The 22,762-nt window shown below is 38.6% G+C and overlaps 1 protein-coding gene across 2 annotated transcripts in view; it reads left to right on the plus strand.

The window, feature by feature from the left end:
* SGPP1 (sphingosine-1-phosphate phosphatase 1) overlaps nucleotides 1-16,372 on the plus strand; it is a 34,985-nt gene extending 18,613 nt beyond the window's left edge. The window contains exons 2-3 of one of the 2 annotated variants that reach the window (XM_070418660.1): nucleotides 1,282-1,371; nucleotides 13,979-16,372. In XM_070418660.1, the coding sequence (XP_070274761.1) occupies nucleotides 1,282-1,371; nucleotides 13,979-14,530 (642 nt within the window). In that variant the 3' untranslated portion in view covers nucleotides 14,531-16,372. The remainder of the gene's footprint in view (nucleotides 1-1,281; nucleotides 1,372-13,978) is intronic. The other variant, XM_070418668.1, reaches the window with a different exon arrangement.
* Nucleotides 16,373-22,762: the final 6,390 nt, after the last annotated feature.

The following is a 22,762-nucleotide window of genomic DNA, read 5'->3' on the forward strand; positions in this document are numbered from 1 at the left end:
GGTTTTTAAACCCAGGGAAATGGATAGGTCTTCAGCATGCTAAGTAGAAGTTAAAAAATAAAAGGTGAAGCTGCAAATAACTAGTAAGGGCTGAATTCTTTTTTAAAAAATACAATTTATTGATTTTTTTTTTTTACAGAGAGGAGGGGAGAGGGATAGAGAGTTAGAAACATCAATGAGAGAGAAACATCAATCAGTTGTCTCCTGTACACTTCCCACTGGGGATGTGCCCGCAACCAAGGTACATGCTCTTGACCGGAATCGAACCTGGGACCTTTCAGTCCGCAGTCCGACGCTCTGTCCACTGAGCCAAACCAGTCGGGGCAAGGGCTGAATTCTTACTAGTACTTATACCAATGTTTAAGGAACAAGAAGAAGATGAGCTCTTGTGTGGGAAACAAACAAAAGGAAATAGATGGTTAAAAGGGAACCAGGAGAGTATGATGCTATATAAAGAAAGTGGTGGGTTATGTCAAATGCAAAGAACTATGTACTAAATCTTTACCATTCTTCTTACAACCCTACTTAACTTGCTTTTTTTAAACACCACTTCTTATTGAACCACCTTGGCTTCAAATTCTTGAGAATTAGAAACTTACCCTATCTACCCTTTCTTTCTCCCCTCTAATGCCAGGAGAATCAAAGCCAACTCATATCCCGGTGCCATTGATACCAAGACTTGTCTACATTTTGTTTGTTCCTTTTTATAGCCTACTGCTCCCAGTAGCCCATCAAAATTTTTCTCAATAAAGTTACCACTTGAAATTTTAGTGGTGGGGCAGAAGAGGAAAACATATTACAAGGTGTTGTATATTGAATACAAAACGGGGAAATGTCAATAGAAATTGCAGATAGCAGTTACTAATGGAAGTGAGAGGGGATAATGCTTAGTCTTCGTCCCCAGGGAACGAAGCCAGATTCATGGGCCAGATTCAGGTACTATTCCAGAGGCGCTTTTATTTGTAGCCATATTAAAAGTATGTCCCCTACCTGTTTTTCTTCTTCTGTAGCATGCTGGTGATTGAATCTTTACTGTAAAAGCAAAAATGAGTCAGTTCCCACACTGAAGAGTAAGGAAACATGTTTCATCACTTGTTCATTTCATGCAAAAATATTTCTTGAGTGTCTGCTGTGTGTCATGTTAAGGGTTAGTGCTGGGAATACATTGGGGAATGAAAACACACAGTTCTTGTTTTCATGGAACTTGTAGTGTAGTGATTGTTTTTAAGTGCTTGTTTACATTTAGCCTAATTTATTTCATTTTGCTTTTTCCCCCTTTAGTATCCTCTTATCTATGGACTGATTCTTATTCCCTGCTGGTGTTCTCTAGTTTGCCTAAGTAGAATTTACATGGGAATGCACTCCATTCTGGTAAGAAAAATGTTGTATTTATAGTGCTTTATTTTTTCTGAAATTGACAGGCAATTTAATAATTTTTAATCATCTGTAAACTTATGTGAAACCTAAATGAGAAAATGTTGTTATTGTAAGTCTGTGTTTTGCAAAAATATCAGCATGATTTTGTGAAGTTTTAATGTAGTAATCATGTACTTCATAAAAACAACTCCCAGCAACCACAATAACCAGGTATTATACTCAGGATGACATTTCTCCCTTCTTCCCGTCTCAGTTTTATTTATTTTTTTCTCATTCTTTTCTATGCCTCTCCTGACTCTGAGTCAAAACGAACAGTGTGAATACAGAAACCAAGGAGAGCTCTACTTGTTAGTGACTAGAAACTTAAATGCACTTAAACTATTGGGGTGCCACTTGTATTTACATATTAAACTCTAGTGTCTTCTCTTTCCTAGCAGTACTTTTGGGCTCACAGCAGATGTTTTATTGTGAGAATGCAATTCAGTTTCAAAAGCAACAACACAGAGACCATGTACTCTTTTCAGTCACATGTGCTCACTTCCTCTCTGTCCCTATTGACATTCCCTTAGTCATCTCTCAACCAAATTATTGCAACAGCTTCTTAATTAGTTCTCTTTCAGGTCTGACAGGGTTCCATGCGGTGTTCAGTCTCTTGTAGTGTACCTCCCAAAGCAGAAATGTGAGGCCATACGGAATGACTTTACATCTCCTCAAATGCAAAGGGTGTTTCTTACCTCCATACTTATAGGATTGCTATAACCTATGTATGAAATGCCCTTTATCTTTCTTAGACTAGCCTAATCTACCCATTGTTCAAGATCCACAAAAATGCTCTTATCTCCTAAAGGTCTCATTACCTTTCCCATCTCTTCTTTCTTAAGACCCTTCTCTCAGAGCCTTTTGAATATAATTCTGGCATTGCACTTATCCTAAACTGCAAATGCTTTTTTCTTTATCTGTTACGCCCACCAGACAATAAGCAACAGGAAAAAATAAACTGTTTTCTCTCTCTAACCTTGCATCTAGTGTGGTATCTCCTAAGACATTCTATGAACCTGTTATACATTATACCATAATGAAAGATCAGAAGGAAAGGTGGAGATATATGAACTAATTCACAGAATCCAAAAATTTCTAGTGAATTATATTTAATTTTTCTTGTCTTTAACAACGTTTACTTTTAGAATTTTCCTATTTGACTTTTTATAATTATATTAATACAAATTGTGAATTTATATACAATCCTATCTAATATCAATCAATTTTATAATGAGACTAAGTATCACAGTCTTATGTCAACCATAATATTTGTGACAAGAAAATATTATTATCTATCTCTGTGCCTTGTTAGAGTTATTCCCTTCTACTACCAAAATTTAGCAATGTCACTCCTAAAAAACTTTCAAATAGTTATGCATCGTTGAGTGAAAAAATGAATCCTTGAGATTTCCTGAAGGAAAATGTATCCTATATAATAAAAGGGTAATATGCAAATTGACCCTAACAGCAGAACGACTGGTTGCTATGACGTGCACTGACCACCACGGGGCAGACACTCAATGCAGGAGCTGCCCCCTGGTGGTCAGTGTGCTCCCACAGGGGGAGCTCCACTCAGCCACAAGCTGGGCTGACGGCTGTGAGTGCAGCGGCAGTGGCGGGAGCCTCTCCCGCCTCCTCAGCAGTGCTAAGGATGTCTGACAGCCAGTTTAGGCCCAGTCTCCCAGGGAGCAGGCCTAAGCCAGCAGGTGGACCTCCCCCGAGGGATCCCAGACTGCAAGAGGGCACAGGCCAGGCTGAGGAACCCCCCCTCCCCCCGCCCGTGCATGAATTTTTGTGCACTGGGCCTCTAGTTAGATAATATTATCTATACCTAGGTTCATTATTATCATATAATGAGTAATATGAACCTGATTATATTGAATGTATAATCTCAAAGATGCTGCTCTTTTTCAGCTGCCTCCTGCATGCCCCCTACTGGGGATCAAGCCCACAACCTGGGCATGTGCCCTGACTGGGAATTAAACTGTGACCTCCTGGTTCATAGGTCAATGCTCAACCACTGAGCCACACCGGCCAGGGCTAGTTCATTTTTTATATACCAGATAATGCCTATTCATGAATCAGCTGAAATAAAAACAGTATTGATGTATTATTTTTCAAATGATGACTCCTATAACCTTAGTCCTTTTAAGTATTTAAGAATTGTCTCATGTATATTACAAGTTTTCGCTTTTCCTTTAAAAGTAAAATCACAGATAACTTGTGAATTATGATTGTTATAACCACAACTATTTCTAATCAATAATACATTGCTTATCATTTGATAATTGGCAATGAACCCTTTTTTTTTTTTGACATTTGGGCCTAATTTTCCCCACAATTTTTGTTGTTGTTGTTTTTGTGTGTGTGTATATATATATATATATATTTTTTTTTTTTTTAGTATATTTTATTGATTTTTTTACAGAGAGGAAAGGAGAGGGATAGAGAGTTAGAAACATCGATTAGAGAGAAACATCGATCAGCTGCCTCCTGCACACTCCCCACTGGGCATGTGCCCGCAACCAAGGCACATGCCCTTGGCTGGAATCGAACCTGGGACCCTTGAGTCCGCAGGCCGACGCTCCATCCATTGGGCCATACCGGTCAGGGCTTTTTTTGTAAAGGGTGTCCCAAAATTCACACAAGAAGTAATTTTGATAGAAAACACAGGTTTATAATTAAAAATTGTAAATTTTTTATTGATTCATAAAGTATACAGTATAGGGTTATGTATGGAATAGCATATCGGGTAAATGGTCTCCACGGCTTTGCTGGCACATACGCACTCTTTTGTTGAAATTTTCTATGACCATTTTGCATAAATATGGCTGAACTTTGATGGGGCTCATTTTCATCTTGATGGCTTGGTTAATCGACAAAATTGTCACATTTGGGGTTCAGAAAATCCATGAGTGATTGTTGAGAAACAAATGCACCCACAACGTGTCACTGTTTGGTGCGGATTTTGGGCTGGAGGCATCATTGGACCATTCTTCTTCGAAAATGCGGCTGCTCAGGCAATAACAAAAGAGTGCGTATGTGCCAGCAAGGCCGTGGAGGCCATTTACCCGATATGCTACTCCATACATAACCCTATACTGTATACTTTATGAATCAATAAAAAATTTACAATTTTTAATTATAAACCAGTGTTTTCTATCAAAATTACTTCTTGCGTGAATTTTGGGACACCCTTTATATTTTAATGTTTTGGTAATTACCTGCATTTTGAACTATTTTTTTTCTTTTTTTTTTTTAATCCTCACTTGAGGATATTTTTTCATTGATTTTTTTAGAGAGAGTGGAAGAGAAAGGGAAAGACAGACAAATATCGATTTGAGAGAAACATATCGATTGGTTGCCTCCTGCATGAAGAGGTATGTGCCCTTAACTGGAATCGAACCCAGGACCCTTCAGTCCACAGGCTGACGCTCTATCCACTGAGCCAAACCGGCTAGGGCTGAACTATTTTCTTAATCATAGTTTGTATCTTCACTGTTTATTGTGAAATTAGTATGGAATTATAGGCAGAGTGTGCCCTAGAGGTTGCTCATAGGTGCTTAGGTACCATATTACCTAAGCTGATATCTTCATTAACATTAAGAGGAGAGTTCAGATGTGTTCTAAATAATTTATAATGAAAACTTCATTCATTTCCTATATGCTTTGTTACTGTTACAACACAAAGAACAACAGCTTCGTTTATTTTTAATATCCACCTACTTCCCTAAATTGATTTTCTTTATCCCCATTTTTTCTTTATTTGTTACCAAACCTAGCTCTCAAATTTAATTTCTTAAAACACAAGCCATTTTCACATTACTAAACTGAGTACTTGTCAAATTACTTTTGTTATAGAGAAAGATCTAAAACAGTAAACACTAAGGGTTTTTATAGTGGAGAGTTTTAATAGTAGTAGTTCCTGGATAATAACTATTTGGGTTTTTTAATTTGGTTGGTTGTTTTTGGGTTTTTGTTTTTGTTAATCCTCACTTGAGGTTATTTTTTCCATTGATTTTTTTGAAAGTGGAAGAGAAGGAGGAGGGGGAGAAGGAGAGAGAAGAGAGAGAGAGAGAGAGAGAGAGAGAGAGAGAGAGAGAGAGAGAGACATCAAAGACACTTCCACATTAGCATATAACTTAACTTTCAGGGCATAAAAATTATAATTAATATCTAAATTATTCAGTAAGTTTCTTCTTGGAAAATTTGCTGCTTGAGTTCTTTATGTTACATTTAACATTAATTTTCTTTCTTTTTTTTTTTTTTTTTAATATATCCCACTGACTTTTTACAGAGAGGAAGGGAGAGGGATAGAGAGTTAGAAACATCAATGAGAGAGAAACATCCATCAGCTGCCTCCTGTACATCCCCCACTGGGGATGTGCCCGCAACCAAGGTACATGCCCCTGACTGGAATCAAACCTGGGACCCCTCAGTCCGCAGGCCGACGCTCTGTCCACTGAGCCAAACCGGCTAGGGCTAACATTAATTTTCTTTATTGCGTACTTTGTGATGTAATACTTAAGAGCACTTAGTTATACATTTTAATGTCATACATTAAATATCCCAATGATAACTACCGTGTTTATGTCCTGAACTCAATCATGCATTACTTCTGGTTTTGTTGCATGGAATTTCAGCCTGCCCTTACTATCCAGTGTAATATCATGAACAATTAATAAATAAACAGAAAAGGAAGCAGCCCTAGCCGGTTTGGCTCAGTGGATGGAGCACCGGCCTGTGGACTGAAAGGTCCCAGATTCGATTCCAATCAAGGGCACATGCCAGGGTTGCGGGCTTGATTCTCAGTAGCAGGCGAGCAGGAGGCAGCCGATCAGTGGTTCTCTCTCAACATTGATGTTTCTATCTCTCTCTTCCTCTCCGAAATCAATAAAAATATATTTGAAAGAAAGAAAAGAAAGCAGATTTGTAGCAATTTGTCTTGTAGCAATCTAAGTTTAATATTCATGGAGATACACAATCACCACTTACTTAAAACATCTAATTCTATATGAGAATTATAAAGCTCAGAACATTTCCACATTAGCATATAACTTAAAATTTTGAATCAGTCATGAAGTTTAAATAAAAAATAAGTAACAGCTTCCGTCCTAGTAGCGAAAATCTTGTGGTGGTTCCCTGAGACATGTGCCTTTAATTTCAAGTAGGGAAGGAAGGGTAAGATAGCAAAGGAACATAATCTCATAAAGTAAAATGGTTTGGCAATTGGGGGCCGGAAATATGAGGAATAGAGTTTGACAGTCGTATGATTTGAAATCTGCATATTCTAAAGTATGGTCAGAGGTAGGGTTATTTGCAAAATCTTTGAGTGATTGCAATAAAAAATTTAGTTAACCAGAATTCTTAAGTAATTCTTTTAGTGTGTATCAATGAGTTTTTATGGAAGACTTCATGTTTTAAAGAATGTTGAAATTTTAGTTTCTCTTACTCTTAATATTTAATTCCTAATACTGAGATTATTCTTTTTTTTAAACAAACATATTGAGCACTTTCAATCTAGGAGATTAAACAACTAGCTATGTGGCCTTAGTCTATTTTTCTTTCTTTAAAAACTAGTTATTTACAGGAACCATAAGTTTTCATCAAATTTGGACACTTTTGAAAGGGAAGAAAAGTACTTTTAATGTTTATTTTTGGGGCAACAAAGTAATATGTGATTGTCCCAGGCAAGCTATATCAGGGTGGTTGTGAGAATTAAATATAAAATATTATAATAAACGTTTTTAGTACACAAAGAATTATTATTCCCTGAAAATGTCCTTAGCCTAATTTCAAGAAATTATGTTTCATCTATTTCTCTTACAGAGTTCTTGTCAGGCAAAATGTGATGACTCTAAATAATTACTTTAACTGTCTTAATTTAGCTCACCAAGTATTTATTCCTACTTACTGTATGGTAGACACTGGGCATCCATATAAAAAGCCAGGGGCCATGATGACCAAAACAACCTGTCGCCATGAGGTGGCATTGACTGGCGTGCGGGCTGAACTGCTGACCTCTTGGGGCGGCAGGGGCTCCCTCCGCCTCCTGCGGGTGCCGGTGGCTCCCACCTGCCTCCAGCAAACCGCCCGATGGGGCCGGCCAACCTCCCATCAAGATCAAGAGTGGGCTGCACAGAGCCTGGGCCCTTCCTGGCAGCCCCGAGTCCCTGGGGTTGAGAATTCTGATGGCCCTGCCCAGAGAGTAGGCACCTGATGGGCAGGGACAGGGACCACAGGCCTCCAGGGAGCACTGCAGAGTTGGCAAGGAGAGGAGAGGGCCTGTGGAGGGGGGAGGAGGTGAAGCCAGTGGACATCAGCCCAGAATCCAGCCCTTCCCCCTGGAGGCAGCGGGCCCTCAACCCAGAACCCCAGCCCGAATCGGAAGAGCCCGAGGGAGGCTCAGGGAGCTCTATGCAGAGCTGCGCATTGAGAACGAGAGACTTCATGAGGCCCTGACCAAGACCATGCTGCTGGCTGGCGCAGCTCAAGGTGGAGCTGGAGTGAGCCAAGCAGAGGCAGGAGTGCTTTGCAGAGAGGCCGGCCCTCCTGGAGCTGGAGAGATTTGAGTGTGCGCCCTGGAGCACAAGGCTGCTGAGCTGAAAGAGGAGCTGAAGGGCCTGTCCAACCTCCAGGCTGACAATCAGTGCCTCAAGGACGAGAACACAACCCTAATCCGTGTCATCAGCCAACTGTCCAAATGATCCCGGAGGACTTGCCCCTGCACCCGAATTTATATAGCTGCTTCTGCCACACGCACCCCTCCCCCTGTGTGAACACGAGTGACAGGGCTGCCAGGGAGTCTCTGAGAAGCCATAACCTCCCCTTGGGACCTCCAGGCTGGGAGGGGAGGACAGAGCCCCCAGGAGCCAATGGGGCCATTGAGGCCAGGATGGAGAAGGAGGGCTGAGCCAGGTATGGGGACCAGGGCTGCGGGCAGGACCAGGAAGGAGCCAAGGACCAGGAAGTTCCAGGACCACTAGCCAGGACCAGAGTGGCCACCTGGAGGTTCCCTCTCATGTGTGCTGCCACCAGTCACCCCTCCCGCCCTGAGCAGGGATCCAAGAATGTGCCAAGCATCCCACCGGCCTGGGCCGGGTGGGCCTGTATGTAGGGTCCATGTGCCATAGGGAGGAATGTCTTCTATTTTTTACTGCCCCCTCCCCAATGTAGTTGGGGGCGATCAGGCCAGCAGGGGAGTGGTTAGGGGGCAATCAGGCTGGCAGGCAGAAGCAGTTAGGGGCAATCAGGCAGGCAGGCAGGTGAATGGTTAGGAGCCAGTGGTCCCGGATTATGAGAGGGATGTCCCAGATTGGAGAGGGTGCAGGCCGGGCTGAGGGACAACCCCGCCCTCGGGCTCTCTCAGGCTCTTCTGAATTTCGTGCACCAGGCCTCTAGTATATGTATAATAAGAGAAAGTCTTTGCCTTTGAGAAATCACAGTCTGAATACTAATGTGTAATATAAGTAGGTAATGCAGTAATTTTCAACTGGAAATTACACAATAGAACCCCTAGGAAGCTTTAAAAAAATACTGATGCTTCACTCCCACTTCAAGTCAGTTAAATCAGAATCCCTGAGGACTGGCGCAGGCACCAATATTTTTAAGTTCTCCGAGTGATTTTAATGGGCAGGCAAGAGTTGTGAGCCTTTGGTTTTCTGGGAGAAGTAAACAAGCAAAGAAATGGAGAACACCCGGCCAGCGTGGCTCAGTGTTTGATTGTTGACCTAGGAACCAGGAGGTCACGGTTCAATTCCCAGTCAGGGCACATGCTTGGGTTGCAGGCTTGATCCGCAGTGGGCGAAGTTCAGGAGGTGGCCAATCAGTGATTCTCTCTCATCATTGATGTTTCTCTCTCTCTCTCCCTCGCCCTTCCGCTTTGAAGTCAAAATATTTTTTAAAAAGAAAGAAATGGAGAACAATGTGGTTAACTGCTGTAAAGGTATGTAGAAGATGCTTAAGAGGCAGAGAGGAGAAAGTTGTTTCTGTTATGGGGTAGGAGGAGGAAGTTTATGGAGGAGATATATGTCTGGGCAGAATCTCAAAGGATATGTAATAGTTTGTCTAAAATGTACATGGGAAAGGTAATCCCAAAATGAGAGGAAATAGAGTCTATAAATTCATTATAGGATCTGACATTGAAGCTTAATGATGAGTAGAAACTAGATATGAAATGCTTTTTATGTCCTTCTAAGAACAGAACTTTGAATACACCAGTGGTATTTACTGCCTTAGTTGATACTTTCAAAAACATTTTGTTAATTGATTTTATCTTTCCTGGACCGACTATAAAAGGAGTCACTTATACATAAATAAAAAATGTAAATCTCACCTCATACTGTAGAATAGGAAAATATCAGTGAGAACTTGTTTTATATAGAAACATTTTTCTAATGTATATAATGTAGTAATTGTTGAAAAACAATATAGTCATTTATAAGTAATATAGTAGATTTTGTTAAAATAGATAAAATAAATTCCTATAAAGCATTCATTCATTCATTCATTCATCCACTCAACAAATACTTGAGTTTCTACAATATGCTAAGCTACTTGGTATGTGGTGGTAAACAAAATAGAATCTATTTCCTAAAAACATGATAGTTGAATATTCAATTCTTAGTCTGTTTAGTAATTATCTGTATCTTCTGTAGTTGTTCTTATATTCTATAGTATTCTGATTTGGAATTGAGTATCTTTTATTTTTTATTTTTTAAAATATATTTTATTGATTTTTTTTACAGAGAGGAAGGGAGAGGGATAAAGAGTTAGAAACATCAATGAGAGAGGAACATCGATCAGCTGCCTCCTGCACACCTACTACTGGGGATGTGCCTGCAACCAAGGTACATGCCCTTGGCCGGAATTGAACCTGGGACCCTTCAGTCTGCAGGCCGACGCTCTATCTACTGAGCCAAACTGGTCAGGGCTGGAATTGAGTATCTTTTAGAACAGCGGTTCTCAACTTGTGGGTCACAACCATTTTGGGGGTCGAACGACCCTTTCACAGGGGTCGCCTAAGACCATCGGAAAACACATATATAATTACATATTGTTTTTGTGATTAATCACTATGCTTTAATTATGTTCAATTTGTAACAATGAAAATACATCCTGCATATCAGATATTTACATGATGACTCATAACAGTAGCAAAATTACAGTTTTGAAGTAGCAACGAAAATAATTTTATGGTGGGGGTCACCACAACATGAGGAACTGTATTAAAGGGTCGTGGCATTAGGAAGGTTGAGAACCACTGTTTTAGAACATTGGCTCCAAGTATTATACTGTTCACTGCCAACCCACCATTCCAAATTTTTTATTGAACTGCTACCATACAGTGAGTACAATGGCAGGAATTTTGGATATATTGATGTCTTCAATGTAAAAGACAAACAAGCATTTTAAAAAATATTTTCTTTTATTGATTTCAGAGATGATGGGAGAGGGAGATAGAGATAGAAACATCAATGATGAGAGAATCATTAATTGGCTACCTCCTGCACGCCCCCTACTGGGGATCGAGCCCACAACCCGAGCATGTGCCCTTGATGACCTTCAACTACATACAGTGAATGAATCTTAATAATGTGTAGAGTAAAAAGCAAATCAAAGGACACTGCATACTATATGATAACATTTCTATAAAGCTCAGAAAGAAGCAAAACCAGATTACATTTTGTTTGAAGAACAATTTTAAACCAGTTTTAAAAAATGTTTATTCAGCCAAAACACTGATTTATAATGGTCTCTGGGGAAGATGCAGTGATAAAATTGAGAGATAGCATACCAGTATTTCAAAGTACTGGTAATATAGTTCTTTTTTGGGGCAGTGATTTCATAGATATTAATTATATATAAGTTCATGTACTCTCCACATATCTTTTTCTATGTACCAAATATTACATAATAAAAATTATAACACAAAAACATTAAGCAACTAGTCTGAAAACTAGTTGAAAAGAGTGGTTTCAGTGTAGTGATGAGTTTAGAAAAAAATAGGAAGTGAGGAAGTAGAGGCAGTGAACATAAGCAACTCCTTTTTTAAAAAATATCTTTTTATTGATTTCAGAGAGGAAGGGAGAGGGAGAGAGAGAGTCATCAATGATGAAAGAGAATCATTGTTTGGCTGCCTCCTGCACACCCCCTACTAGGGATTGAGCCCTCAACTGGCCATGTGCCCTTGACCAGAATCAAACCCGGGACCCTTTGGTCCACAGGCTGATGCTCTATCCACTGAGCCAAACCAGCTAGGGCAACAGAAGTAACTCTTGATAAAATTTTCAGTGATAGAGAGTAGATTCTAGAAATTCCTAGAAATTTAAGGAAGAAATTCCAAAATAGTTTTGTTCATGTCAAGGATGATTCAGAAACAAAAGTTCTTTTAATAGTAGCTTTATTTCCTCTTTCACTTACTCAGATTGTTCATACCTAAAACTAGGAGTCGTCTTTCAGCCCTTCCTCTTTTGCTTCTCTCCCACATTCAATCTATCACCAAGTTGAAGTTGTCAGCTCTAATGTTAAAAGAGTTTCCTAAACCCATCTGTGTACTTCTCTTCATGTAGATATGAGCCATATCTAGAGTGAACCACTGCAGTAGCCTTCCACCAGTGTTTCCAGTGGTCTTCTGTCCATTCCATACTTTTCCTCTATGATTCATTCTCTGCACATCAGTTAATTGCTGCACTCCTACTTTGGAATCTTTCAATGGCTCCCTATCACTTTTAAAATAAAAATTAAGCTTCTTACCTAGTCTGCAGTGCACTACATGATTTGGCCTCTGCTTATCTCTTTGACCTCATACCACAACCCTCTTTCCTTTGCTCACTATTTGAATCACACTGGATTTTTTATTTAAATGCATGAAAATGAAAATGGTATCTTTGAAAAATAGGTATATTCTTCTAGAAATCAAAACTACATAATTTAATATAAATTGTTCAGGATTTGAGTATGAATTTCTGTGTAGTATATATGTGTTTACTTAAATTTATATATATATATATATATATATACACACACACACACACACACACACACACACACACTAGAGGCCCGGTGCACAAAAATTTGTGCACTGGGGGGGATGTCCCTCAGCCTGGCCTGTGCCCTCTCACAGTCTGGGACCCCTCGGGGGATGACCACCTGCTGGCTTAGGCCTGCTCCCTGGGGGATTGGGCCTAAGATGGCAGTCAGACATCCCTCTGGCAGCCTGGCAGCCCTCGGGGGATGTCCACTTGCCAGCGGGGAGCAGACCTAAGTTGCAGTCAGACACCCTTAGCGCTGCTGAGGAGGCAGGAGAGGCTCCCACCACCACCACTGTACTGGTAGCCATCAGCCTGGCTTGTGGCTGAGCAAAGCTCCCCCATGTGGGAGCGACTGACCACCAGAGGGCAGCTCCTGCATTGAGCGTCTGCTCCCTGGTGGTCAGTGTGTGTCATAGTGACCAGTCATTCCCAGTCTTTCTGCTGTTAGGTCAGTTTGCATATTACCCTTTTACTATATAGGATAGAGGCCTGGTGTATGGGTGAGGACCGGCTGGTTTGCCTTGAAGGGTGTCCCGGATCAGGGTGGGGGTCCTACTTGGGTGCCTGGCCAGCCTGGGTGAGGGGCTGATGGCTGTTTTCAGGCTGGCTACACCCCCTTCAGGGTGGGGGTCCCCACTGGGGTGACTGGCCAGTCTGGGTGAGGGGCTGAGGGCCATTTTCAGGCTGGCGAGGACTGAAGCTCCCAGCCTCTCCTTTTTTCTTTTCTTTTTTTTCCTGGGATTTATTTACCTTCTGTAATTGAAACATTGTTGCTGTCACTGGCACTCCCAGCTCTGAGGCTGCAGCCTGCTGAAAGCAGTATCTGGGGTTTGTTTAGCTTCTATAATTGAAACATTGTTGCTTTCGGGCTCAGAGCCGGGCCACCGCAGGCGGGGAACCTTGGCTTCCTCCATCACTGGAGCAAGCAAGCCTCATGTTCGCTTCAGCTGCGTGGCTGCCGGCCGCCATCTTGGTTGGCAGTTAGTTTGCATATCGCCCTGATTAGCCAATGGGAAGCGTAGCAGAGGTACGGTTAATTACCCTTTTTGTCTTTTATTAGATAGGATACTTTAAAATATATATATTATTATTGATTTCAAAGAGAGAGAGGGAGCTGGACAGAGATAGAAAGAAACATCAGTGATGAGAGAGAATTATGCCTTTTGCATACCCTACACTGGGGATGGAGCCCACAACCCAGACATGTGCCCTGACCAGGAATCAAACCATGACCTTCTGGTTCATAGGTCAACTGAGTCTCGCTGGCCTGGCTATATATACTTTTAACTTACATTGTAAATTAATTTATGAAAGGGTAGAACTATGAAAACATAATTCTTTTAATATGTCTTTTTTATTATTATTAAAAGTTTTTAGTACCCATTATATGCAGTTAGTAAAGTTTACTTTGACAAAGTGACATATTTTTAAAATGTGTATTTATGAACATTTGAGATATGAAAAATATATATCTTTTTAATGCCAAATTTAGTATTATACTAAACAACTCTACTTTTCTCTTTTCCCAGGATATTATTGCTGGATTCCTATATACCATTTTAATCTTAGCTATCTTCTATCCATTTGTGGACCTGATCGACAACTTCAACCAAACTCACAAATATGCTCCATTAATCATCATTGGGCTTCACTTAGCCTTGGGGATCTTTTCCTTCACTCTTGACACCTGGAGTACATCCCGAGGAGACACAGCTGAGATTCTAGGAAGTGGTGCTGGAATTGCATGTGGCTCTCATGTTACCTATAACATGGGTCTCATGTTAGATCCTCCTCTGGATAGGTTACCTTTAGTTAGACCCCCCATTACTGTGACTCTCCTTGGAAAAGCCATGTTGCGTATCCTTGTAGGGATGGTATTTGTACTACTAGTCAGAATAATAATGAAAAAGCTCACCATTCCTTTAGCCTGTAAAATCTTCAATATACCATGTGATGATGTTCGAAAAGCGAGACAGCACATGGAAGTTGAACTCCCTTATCGGTACATTACCTATGGAATGGTTGGTTTCACTATCGCATTTTTGGCTCCTTACATATTTTCCTTTATTGGTATCTCTTGATGGAGAAATATTGTTTACGATAAGAAAGAAGGGTATCAGTTACTGATCTCTAAAAATATATTCTAGTTAAAAGCCAAATCAGAGTTAGGCTTTTGCAGGAATTTAACTTAAATAATTAAGTAAATTCATGAGTTCGTGCATTTTACCATTGCACATCCAGATATTGTTTAGGTGAGCTGAGCTATTTCAACACTGAAAAAATGATTAGTATTCATTTAGACTGTTCATGTAATATTTGGAGAGTTTTGTGCTGTTATGGATTCAAGATATAATATATATTAAGGTACATAATATACAATTATGTATCTAATATATGTTATATATAAAATAATATAGCTACATTTTTAAACTGGGGGGTGTATTATAAAGTCAATAATAAATATGCAAACAGTTGTGCCTGTGTATTTGGACTTAATACAGGCATGTTCTTATTACAGATATATTTAATGTTTACTTACTATGGGAGCCATTTCCTAATTAATGCATAATTACTAGACCAGAATTCATATGCTACCACATATTAATTTATGCCTCATTTTACACTGCCATCATGTTACCCATGATGTTAAATATGGGAGGCATTTTATTGGACCAAATTTTCAGAAAAATTTAGTTTTTGGATTCCTTTTTCCCCCCAGTTCTGTACTGTCTTGAATGTACTTTATTTGCAATTGTTCTGAACATCAGTTTAATAATTCAGGTACTGAATATTATTGCTTGCTAATTGTGCCTTTCTGTTTGCCGTATAAGAAATGCCATGTATACTGTGATATAAAAATAAGATGCTAATTTAATCTTAACTTACATGTAATCAGGCAAATATTTTTAAAATATGTTAAGCTAACAGGGCTAGAAGTAAAACACCCTCAATTCTTTAGCCTTTGTTTAGAAAGAAATGTGGAATGGGCTAAACCTTCTCACTAATTTATTGGGAAACTAAATGGACAAATATTTCCATTTTTGTAAGTATTTTTCTGTGCACTGTAAGTTATAGGAATAAGATATATTTTTTGTACATTGTCTTGATTGTTTATACTACAGGTAGATGTTTCCAGTTAATGGAAAAGTAATTGAAATTTATAGATGGGACAATGCACAAGCTTCAGATATAAACAAACCATTTTTCTAAATTATTTGGAAAGGATTGGGTGTAGCGGTTACCTTTTAATACTGACTTATTAGTTAAGGTAAATTATAAAATCAAAAAGTATCAGTATTTAGATCCTTTTATTTTCAAATTTTCAGAGGAAAATTTGGTATAGTATTAAACTATTCTTTATTCTGTCTGTGCCTTTATATTTTTGAAGTGTAATTATAATTAGGTTAACATTACGTTTATTTGTAGTAAGTTTTTCATAAAGAAGAGAGTTAACTTTCCATAAATGAGCATCAGGTATGGAATTACTTTAGTGCAATATCTGTCTGATTATCCAGAAGTATCCTTTAAGATGTTTCTATTTTGGGCAGCATAACTATTAAAGTTCATATTTTTATAATTCTGATTGAGAATTTAGAGACATGGTAATTTTTACCAATACTGAATCTGATCATTTTAAATAAAGCAACCAAATTTGGAACCTTTATCTGTTAATAGGCAACCAATGCACTTGGGAACATATTGGTATGTTGGAAAATATTCAAAGAACTTTTCTTTCAAAATGTGTTTAATGAATCAAATTTTAGGGACTATTTCCTATAATTTGGGTCCATGCTATCTTATTAATTTTTATATCTAGCTTTAAAGGTATTTGAAAATATTCCATTTCTTTTTGTTTTATTATTTTCTGTTCTATGATAGCTCCATGCTAAATATATTTAAAAATAAAAGCCAAATTCAGGTTGCAGGCTGTTTTGTTTTGTTTGCCTTCTATGCATTTGTCTCGGTATTATCTGGTAGAGATTTATAAAATATGTTTAGAGTTTTCAATTTATTTGAAAGCATTTTATTCAAAATCAGCATGTTGTTTTCAGTAATAGAAGACTTTGAAGTAATTCTTTAAGGTTGAAGTTGACTTTGGGCTCCATTTATGATCATTTTGACATTGTACTTTTAATAAAAAGTTTCATAATATTTCTTTGAAAAACTCATGTATAAAACATGTTTCAGTAAAATCTGTGGCTAACAGTATTATAGTTAGTTGACTGTTAATTCATTAATTCAGGAATTAATCATAATACTAAGTACAACTACTTTTTCAAGCAGAATAAACATATGGATAGTCTTTTCTTTTTTCTTATCCACCCACCACAACTCATGGATATTTCATTTGTCATTTAAAAATGTCATTATGTGTGAATTGCAAAAACTAGGTCTTCCATAAACTCATTATAAGATCTAATATAAAGCAATGCTACTACAGACTTATAAAATTACTTACTAGTTTTCTTTACAAGTAATTTTTAATAACGTATCTTTCAAAGACAGCGTAAAAATTAATTCAATGATCTGAATATAATTTAAAGGCAAATTTTCTAAGACATTTGATAAAGATGAATGTATAAATACTAAAATGTTTTTATTTTAAATATAATCACAATTTTATACAGCAAAGGTATTTTTTTTTATTGCCAAAGCAATTTCATTCTTTTTAACAAAGAATGTTTAGATTTAAAAACAAAACTATTTAATCTGGACAGCAATAGGTCCAATTTTTAAAATTCAGCTTTATAGTTGAATTCATTTTTCTGAAGAGAGTCCTTGTTGTCTGCTGAGGAGCTATTTTGAGAGGGAAGACATAACAGTTTGAGAAAGAGTAATGGAACAGCTGTGGCCTGTGTGGCTCCATTGGTTGGTTGGGTTGGAGCCTCATCCCGTATACCCTCCTCTGAACACCAAAAGGCTGGTTTGATTCCCCTGCCTGCCTGATTGCCCCTAACTGCTCTGCCTGCTTGCCTGATCGCCCCTAGCCACTCGCCTGCCTGCCTGCCTGATCGCCACTAGCTGCCCCCCTGCCTGCCTGATTGCCCCTAACCGCCTTTGCCTCGGCCCCCCCCCCCCCCCCCCCCCGCCCACCATGGCTTCGTCCAGAAGGACATCCAGAATGACATCCAGAAGGTCGTTTGGCTGTCCGGTCTAATTAGCATATTACACTTTTATTATTATAGGTTACTCTTCAGATTTGAGGTTTACCCCTTGTCCTAAATTAGAAGTTCTCAAAACCAAAATCCATTATAGCATATATTACAACCTGTCATTGTCTTACGTATTTTTAAGTATTTTGTCTTCATTTCTATGTTGTAAGCTCCAAGAGGAAAAATAGCTTATGCCTCTATTCTGGACCCCTGGGAGACAGTAGGCATTCAACTAATACATGTAGAATGAATACTCGAGGTACCTAGACAGGCTTCAGCATGTGCATTTTTCTGGGGAAAAATTCTACACCTTTCATTAGAGGCTAAAAGATATTGATGATCTAAAAAAGTTTAAAGTTATGCAATATTCTACCTGTTACTTCTTGTTTTAAAAGTTACCTGGTAAGAATTTTGTCACTTTTTATGCAAATATTTAAAGGATAATAATTTAGATTCTTGAAATGTTTTTGCATGTAATTACAATTCCCTGTTGTATAGAATGTGATTTTTATCCAAATTAGCTTTAAAATAATTTCTTTAGAATTAAAACAAAATCTGAAAAGAAAATATTCTGTATATATGGCTATAACTTGTTTTTAGTGATCAGCTATATAAATGTGTTCAGGAGAATATTACTTTGTACAGTTTATAATCTGTGATTTTTATATTTAAAGTGTTAATAATTAAAATGTAGACAAGATATATTAAGGTTTTAAGGATCAATTTTTTTTACTTAACATTTAAAGGCTCCCTTGAGGTCTCCAGGCCCACGATTTTTTTTAATTAAGATATATTGACATGTAACTTTATATTAGTTTTAGATGTATAACATGATTTGATATTTGTATATAATGTGAAATGATCACCACAGTAAGTCTAGTTAACATCTGCCCCCCTAATCTGAAACTGGCCCCATATATGGAGGGCAGGGAGAGACCAAAGAAAGGCAGGCCACCCCAGATTTGAAGGTGGCAAGTATAAAAGCAAGGGAACTTACAAGGGCTGAGTACATCTATACACCTGTCTGCCAAATCTTAGAAATTCATATAGAGGCCCTAACTGAGATTGTTATGTATACCATCCACAGGGTTTCAATGATATCTTATTCTCTTAAGGCTGTAGGTACCTTGGGGCAGCTGCTGGGAACATGGAAGGCAAGAGGAATACACATTCTGGAAAAGGGAGGAGGTGGGGAGCCTCCAATGGCCCAGGTCCAGCTTTTTGGTCAACTAGCGGTCATGTCTTCTTGATGACATCCAACACCACCTTCCAAAACCTCACTAGAGGATTGTAAAGCAAACTGATGACATACCCAGAGACGTGCTAGCAGACCATAAGGAAATGTGTCTTAAGGATAAGACCAGTTACAGGGAGCCTTTGTGTGTTCTACACAGAGGACTGCCTCCCAGAGGACTTGGTGATTTCCAGGCATGCTCTAGGACAGGGGTCCTCAAACTTTTTAAACGGGGCCAGTTCACTGTCCCTCAGACCGTTGGAGGGCCGGACTATAGTTAAAAAAAAACTATGAACAAATTCCTATGCACACTGCACATATCTTATTTTGAAGTAAAAAAACAAAACGGGAACAAATACAATATTTGTATTTGCATGTGGTCCGCGGGCCGTAGTTTGAGGACCCCTGCTTTAGGGCCATGGTCGGCAAACCGCGGCTCATGAGCCACATGCGGCTCTTTGGCCCCTTGAGTGTGGCTCTTCCACAAAATACCACGTGCGGGCTTGCATGTACAGTGCGATTGAAATTTCGTGGCCCATGCGCAGAAGTCGATATTTTGTGGAAGAGCCACACCCAAGAGGCCAAAGAGCCGCTTGTGGCTCGCAAACCGCGGTTTGCCGAGCTGCCGTTTGCTGACCACTGCTCTAGGGATACTGTTGGTGTTCTTCAACTTAATATTTATCCCACCATACTTGAGACCATGAAACTTTATCTGTGGATGGAGCTAAGAGCCTATCACACATCTGACTAATCCCAACTGCGTGGAACAGGAAGATTGTGGGGTGAGTGTAGGAAGAGTGCTTGCTAGTAAAATCACAGACACCATCAATATATTCCATATGTGTGAGGTAATCTACAATACACCAATGACCACCTAAATTTTTCTGATTCAACATTATTGTTCCAGAAGGGCCTTTGCTCCCTTATTTGAGTTGTGTGTCTGTCTATTTAAAAGACATAATGACCATATTGTCTTACATTTACCTTATAATTAGCAGCTCTCAAACATATTACTAGCCATTGCAGATCTGTAAGTGTAGCCATTCCATTCATCTGCAACTTGCATTCCTAGGACACATTTGGCGACTTTTCATGGAACAGTTTCATAAGTCTTTGGGGACTTCAATGTGACCCATTGCCATAAGTTACATATTATTTTTGCCCTTGCACGTCCATAAGAAAGCTGGTTCAGATGCTGGGCTTACAAGCCGTGGTTTCTCTGAAATCCTGATCCTGCTGCTTGTTATTTCTCTTGAAAAAAAAAATTTTTTTTAATATCACATTAATAATCTTTTTTAAAAATATTTTATTGATTTTTTACAGAGAGGAAGGGAGAGAGATAGAGAGTTAGAAACATCGATCAGCTGCCTCCTGCACATCTACTGGGAATGTGCCCGCAACCAAGGTACATGCCCTTGACCGGAATCGAACCTGGGACCTTTCAGTCCGCAGGCCGACGCTCTATCCACTGATCCAAACCGGTTTTGGCTCTTGAAAATTTCTGTGTATGAATTCCATTCTGTGTGAAGATGCTGGTCCCAAAATAGCATTGACTTTCATATTCCCATTCTGTCTGTTTTCTCCAAGAAATTCAATGACAATACAGGTATGTTGGATAAAAGAAATAGACTCAAGTCAGTATGTTAAGGATGAAGAAGTCCGAAGACCAGGATTTTTGTTTTGACTTTGACTATGATTTGCTGGACTTTATTTAAAACAAACGAACATATTTTTACTGATTTTAGAGGAAGGTAGTGGGAGAGATAGAAACATCAATGAGAGAGACTCACTGATTGGCTGCCTCCTGCACACCCTACACTAGGGATCAAGCCCACAACCCATGCATGTGCCCTGACCAGGAATTGAACCCTGACCTCCTGGTTCATAGTTGATGCTCAACCAGTGAGCCACACTGGCCAGGCTCATTTGCTGGACTTTTAGGCACTAGCTCCATCTTCTATGAGACACAGTTTCCTCGCATAAATAATGGAGAGGTTTGACTTGATAGTCTCTAAAATGTAATGAACTGTACTAGATCAAGTGTGCAAAAACGAAGGGAATATTTCTATTATTAGGATACTAAAATTTATCAAAAAAAGAATTTTAATCCACTTGTACTGAGGGAGCATATCTTGTCCTGTCTGTGAAAATTTAGTATACACCCCTCTAAGAAAGTTACATGTATTTCCAAAGAGAAGCAATGAGTTCGTTGCTTTAGAAGGGTCATAACAGGAGGTTACAAGGCTTTGTCATAACTTTTGTTTGAATTACAAGGTGTAAAGTCACCACTAGGTGTTACCTCATCCAACCTACTAAAATCACCCTACACAGATAGTTCTTTGTTTAAAAAAAAAAAAAAAAGAGGGATAGGGAAAATACCAAAGATTTCAGTAATGTTATAATTCATTCAACAAATCTTGCTAGCAATGGAAATGGATATATAAACTTAAAAAAAGAGAAGAAAATCTTTGGGAATTTCATTCGGAACTAAAAGACAAAAAAAAATGCTGAATAAAAAACATGGATGTTTCTCTCCCTCTGAAATCAATAAAAGTATATTTTTTTAAAAAGATGGACAATAACAAGTGTTAGTATATAGAGAAATTGGAACTGTCATAAGTTGTAGGTGGGAATGTAAAATGGTGCAATTATTTTGGAAAACAGTTGGCAGTTCTTCAGAATATAAACCGAGTTATCCTACAACCCGCAATTTCACTCCTAGGTATTTAACCAATAAATTAAAAACATATGACCACACAAAAACTTGTACATACGTCTTTATAGTAGCATCATTTATAATAGCCAAAAAAAGTGCAAACAACCCAAATGCCCATCAATTGATAAATGAATAAATACAATGTGGGATGTCCAAAATGTGAGATGGAATATTATTCAATCATAAAAATAAATTAAGTACTGATACATGCTACAAAATGGATGACCTTGAAAATATTATGCTAAATGAAAGAATTCAGATAATAAAAGACTACATATTGTATGATTTCATTATATGGAATGTTCAGATAAGGCAGATCTATAGAGACAGCAAGTAGATGAATTATGCTGGGGTGGTGGGAGAGATTGGGGAATAGCTGCTAATGGGTATGGGGTTTCTTGTAGATGGTGATAATATTTTAGAATTAGATAGTGGTGATGCTCACACAACTGTGTGAGTAAACCCCATAGAATTGTACATTTTTTAAAAACAAAAGCTAAAAATAAAAGGTTCTATAAATGCTTTGTGCCAATTTCCTGTGGAATTATGCAAGAGTTTCTCTTGCGTACATATCCAAAGTGGAATTATTGGGTTATGAGTCATGCACATTTATAATTTTAGTAGATATCACCAAATTGCTCTCCAAAAGAAGTGTACCATTTACACTCCCAATAATAGTACTTTTTGCTTCCTATCATAACCAACACATCCTATTTTTTGCAATCTTATGGCTAAAATATGAAGTAGGATCTCATTTTTATTTGTATCTCTACTCCTTAGTGCAACTGAACACTTTTCCCTCTCTTAGCCATTTGAGTTTCCTTTTGTGGCTTGCCTACTCATGTGTTTTGCCCATTTTGCTATTGAATTGTCTTTTAAAAATCAATTTCAGGAGTCCTTTATTCTTTTTTGTTTGTTTTTTAGTTAATCCTCTCCCAAGGATATTTTTTCCACTGATTTTTAGAGAGAGTGGAAGGAAGGGGTAGAGACAACGAGAAACATTGATGTGAGACACATTGAACGGTTGCCTTCCGCATGGACGGGGCTGAGGATGAGCCAGCAATTGAAGTACATACCCTTGACCAGAATCGAACCCTTGATCCTTCAGTCTGCAGGTCAAAGCTCTAACCACTAAGCAACTGGCTAGGACAGGAGTCCTTTATTCTTTATCAATAAAAATTGCAAGTATCTTCTGCCATTCTGTCATTTG

The sequence above is a fragment of the Myotis yumanensis genome, unplaced genomic scaffold (genome assembly GCF_028538775.1).
Source record: "Myotis yumanensis isolate MYYU_CA2020_CCGP unplaced genomic scaffold, mMyoYum1.0.hap1 SCAF_1, whole genome shotgun sequence".
NCBI classification, from domain to species: Eukaryota; Metazoa; Chordata; class Mammalia; order Chiroptera; family Vespertilionidae; genus Myotis; species Myotis yumanensis.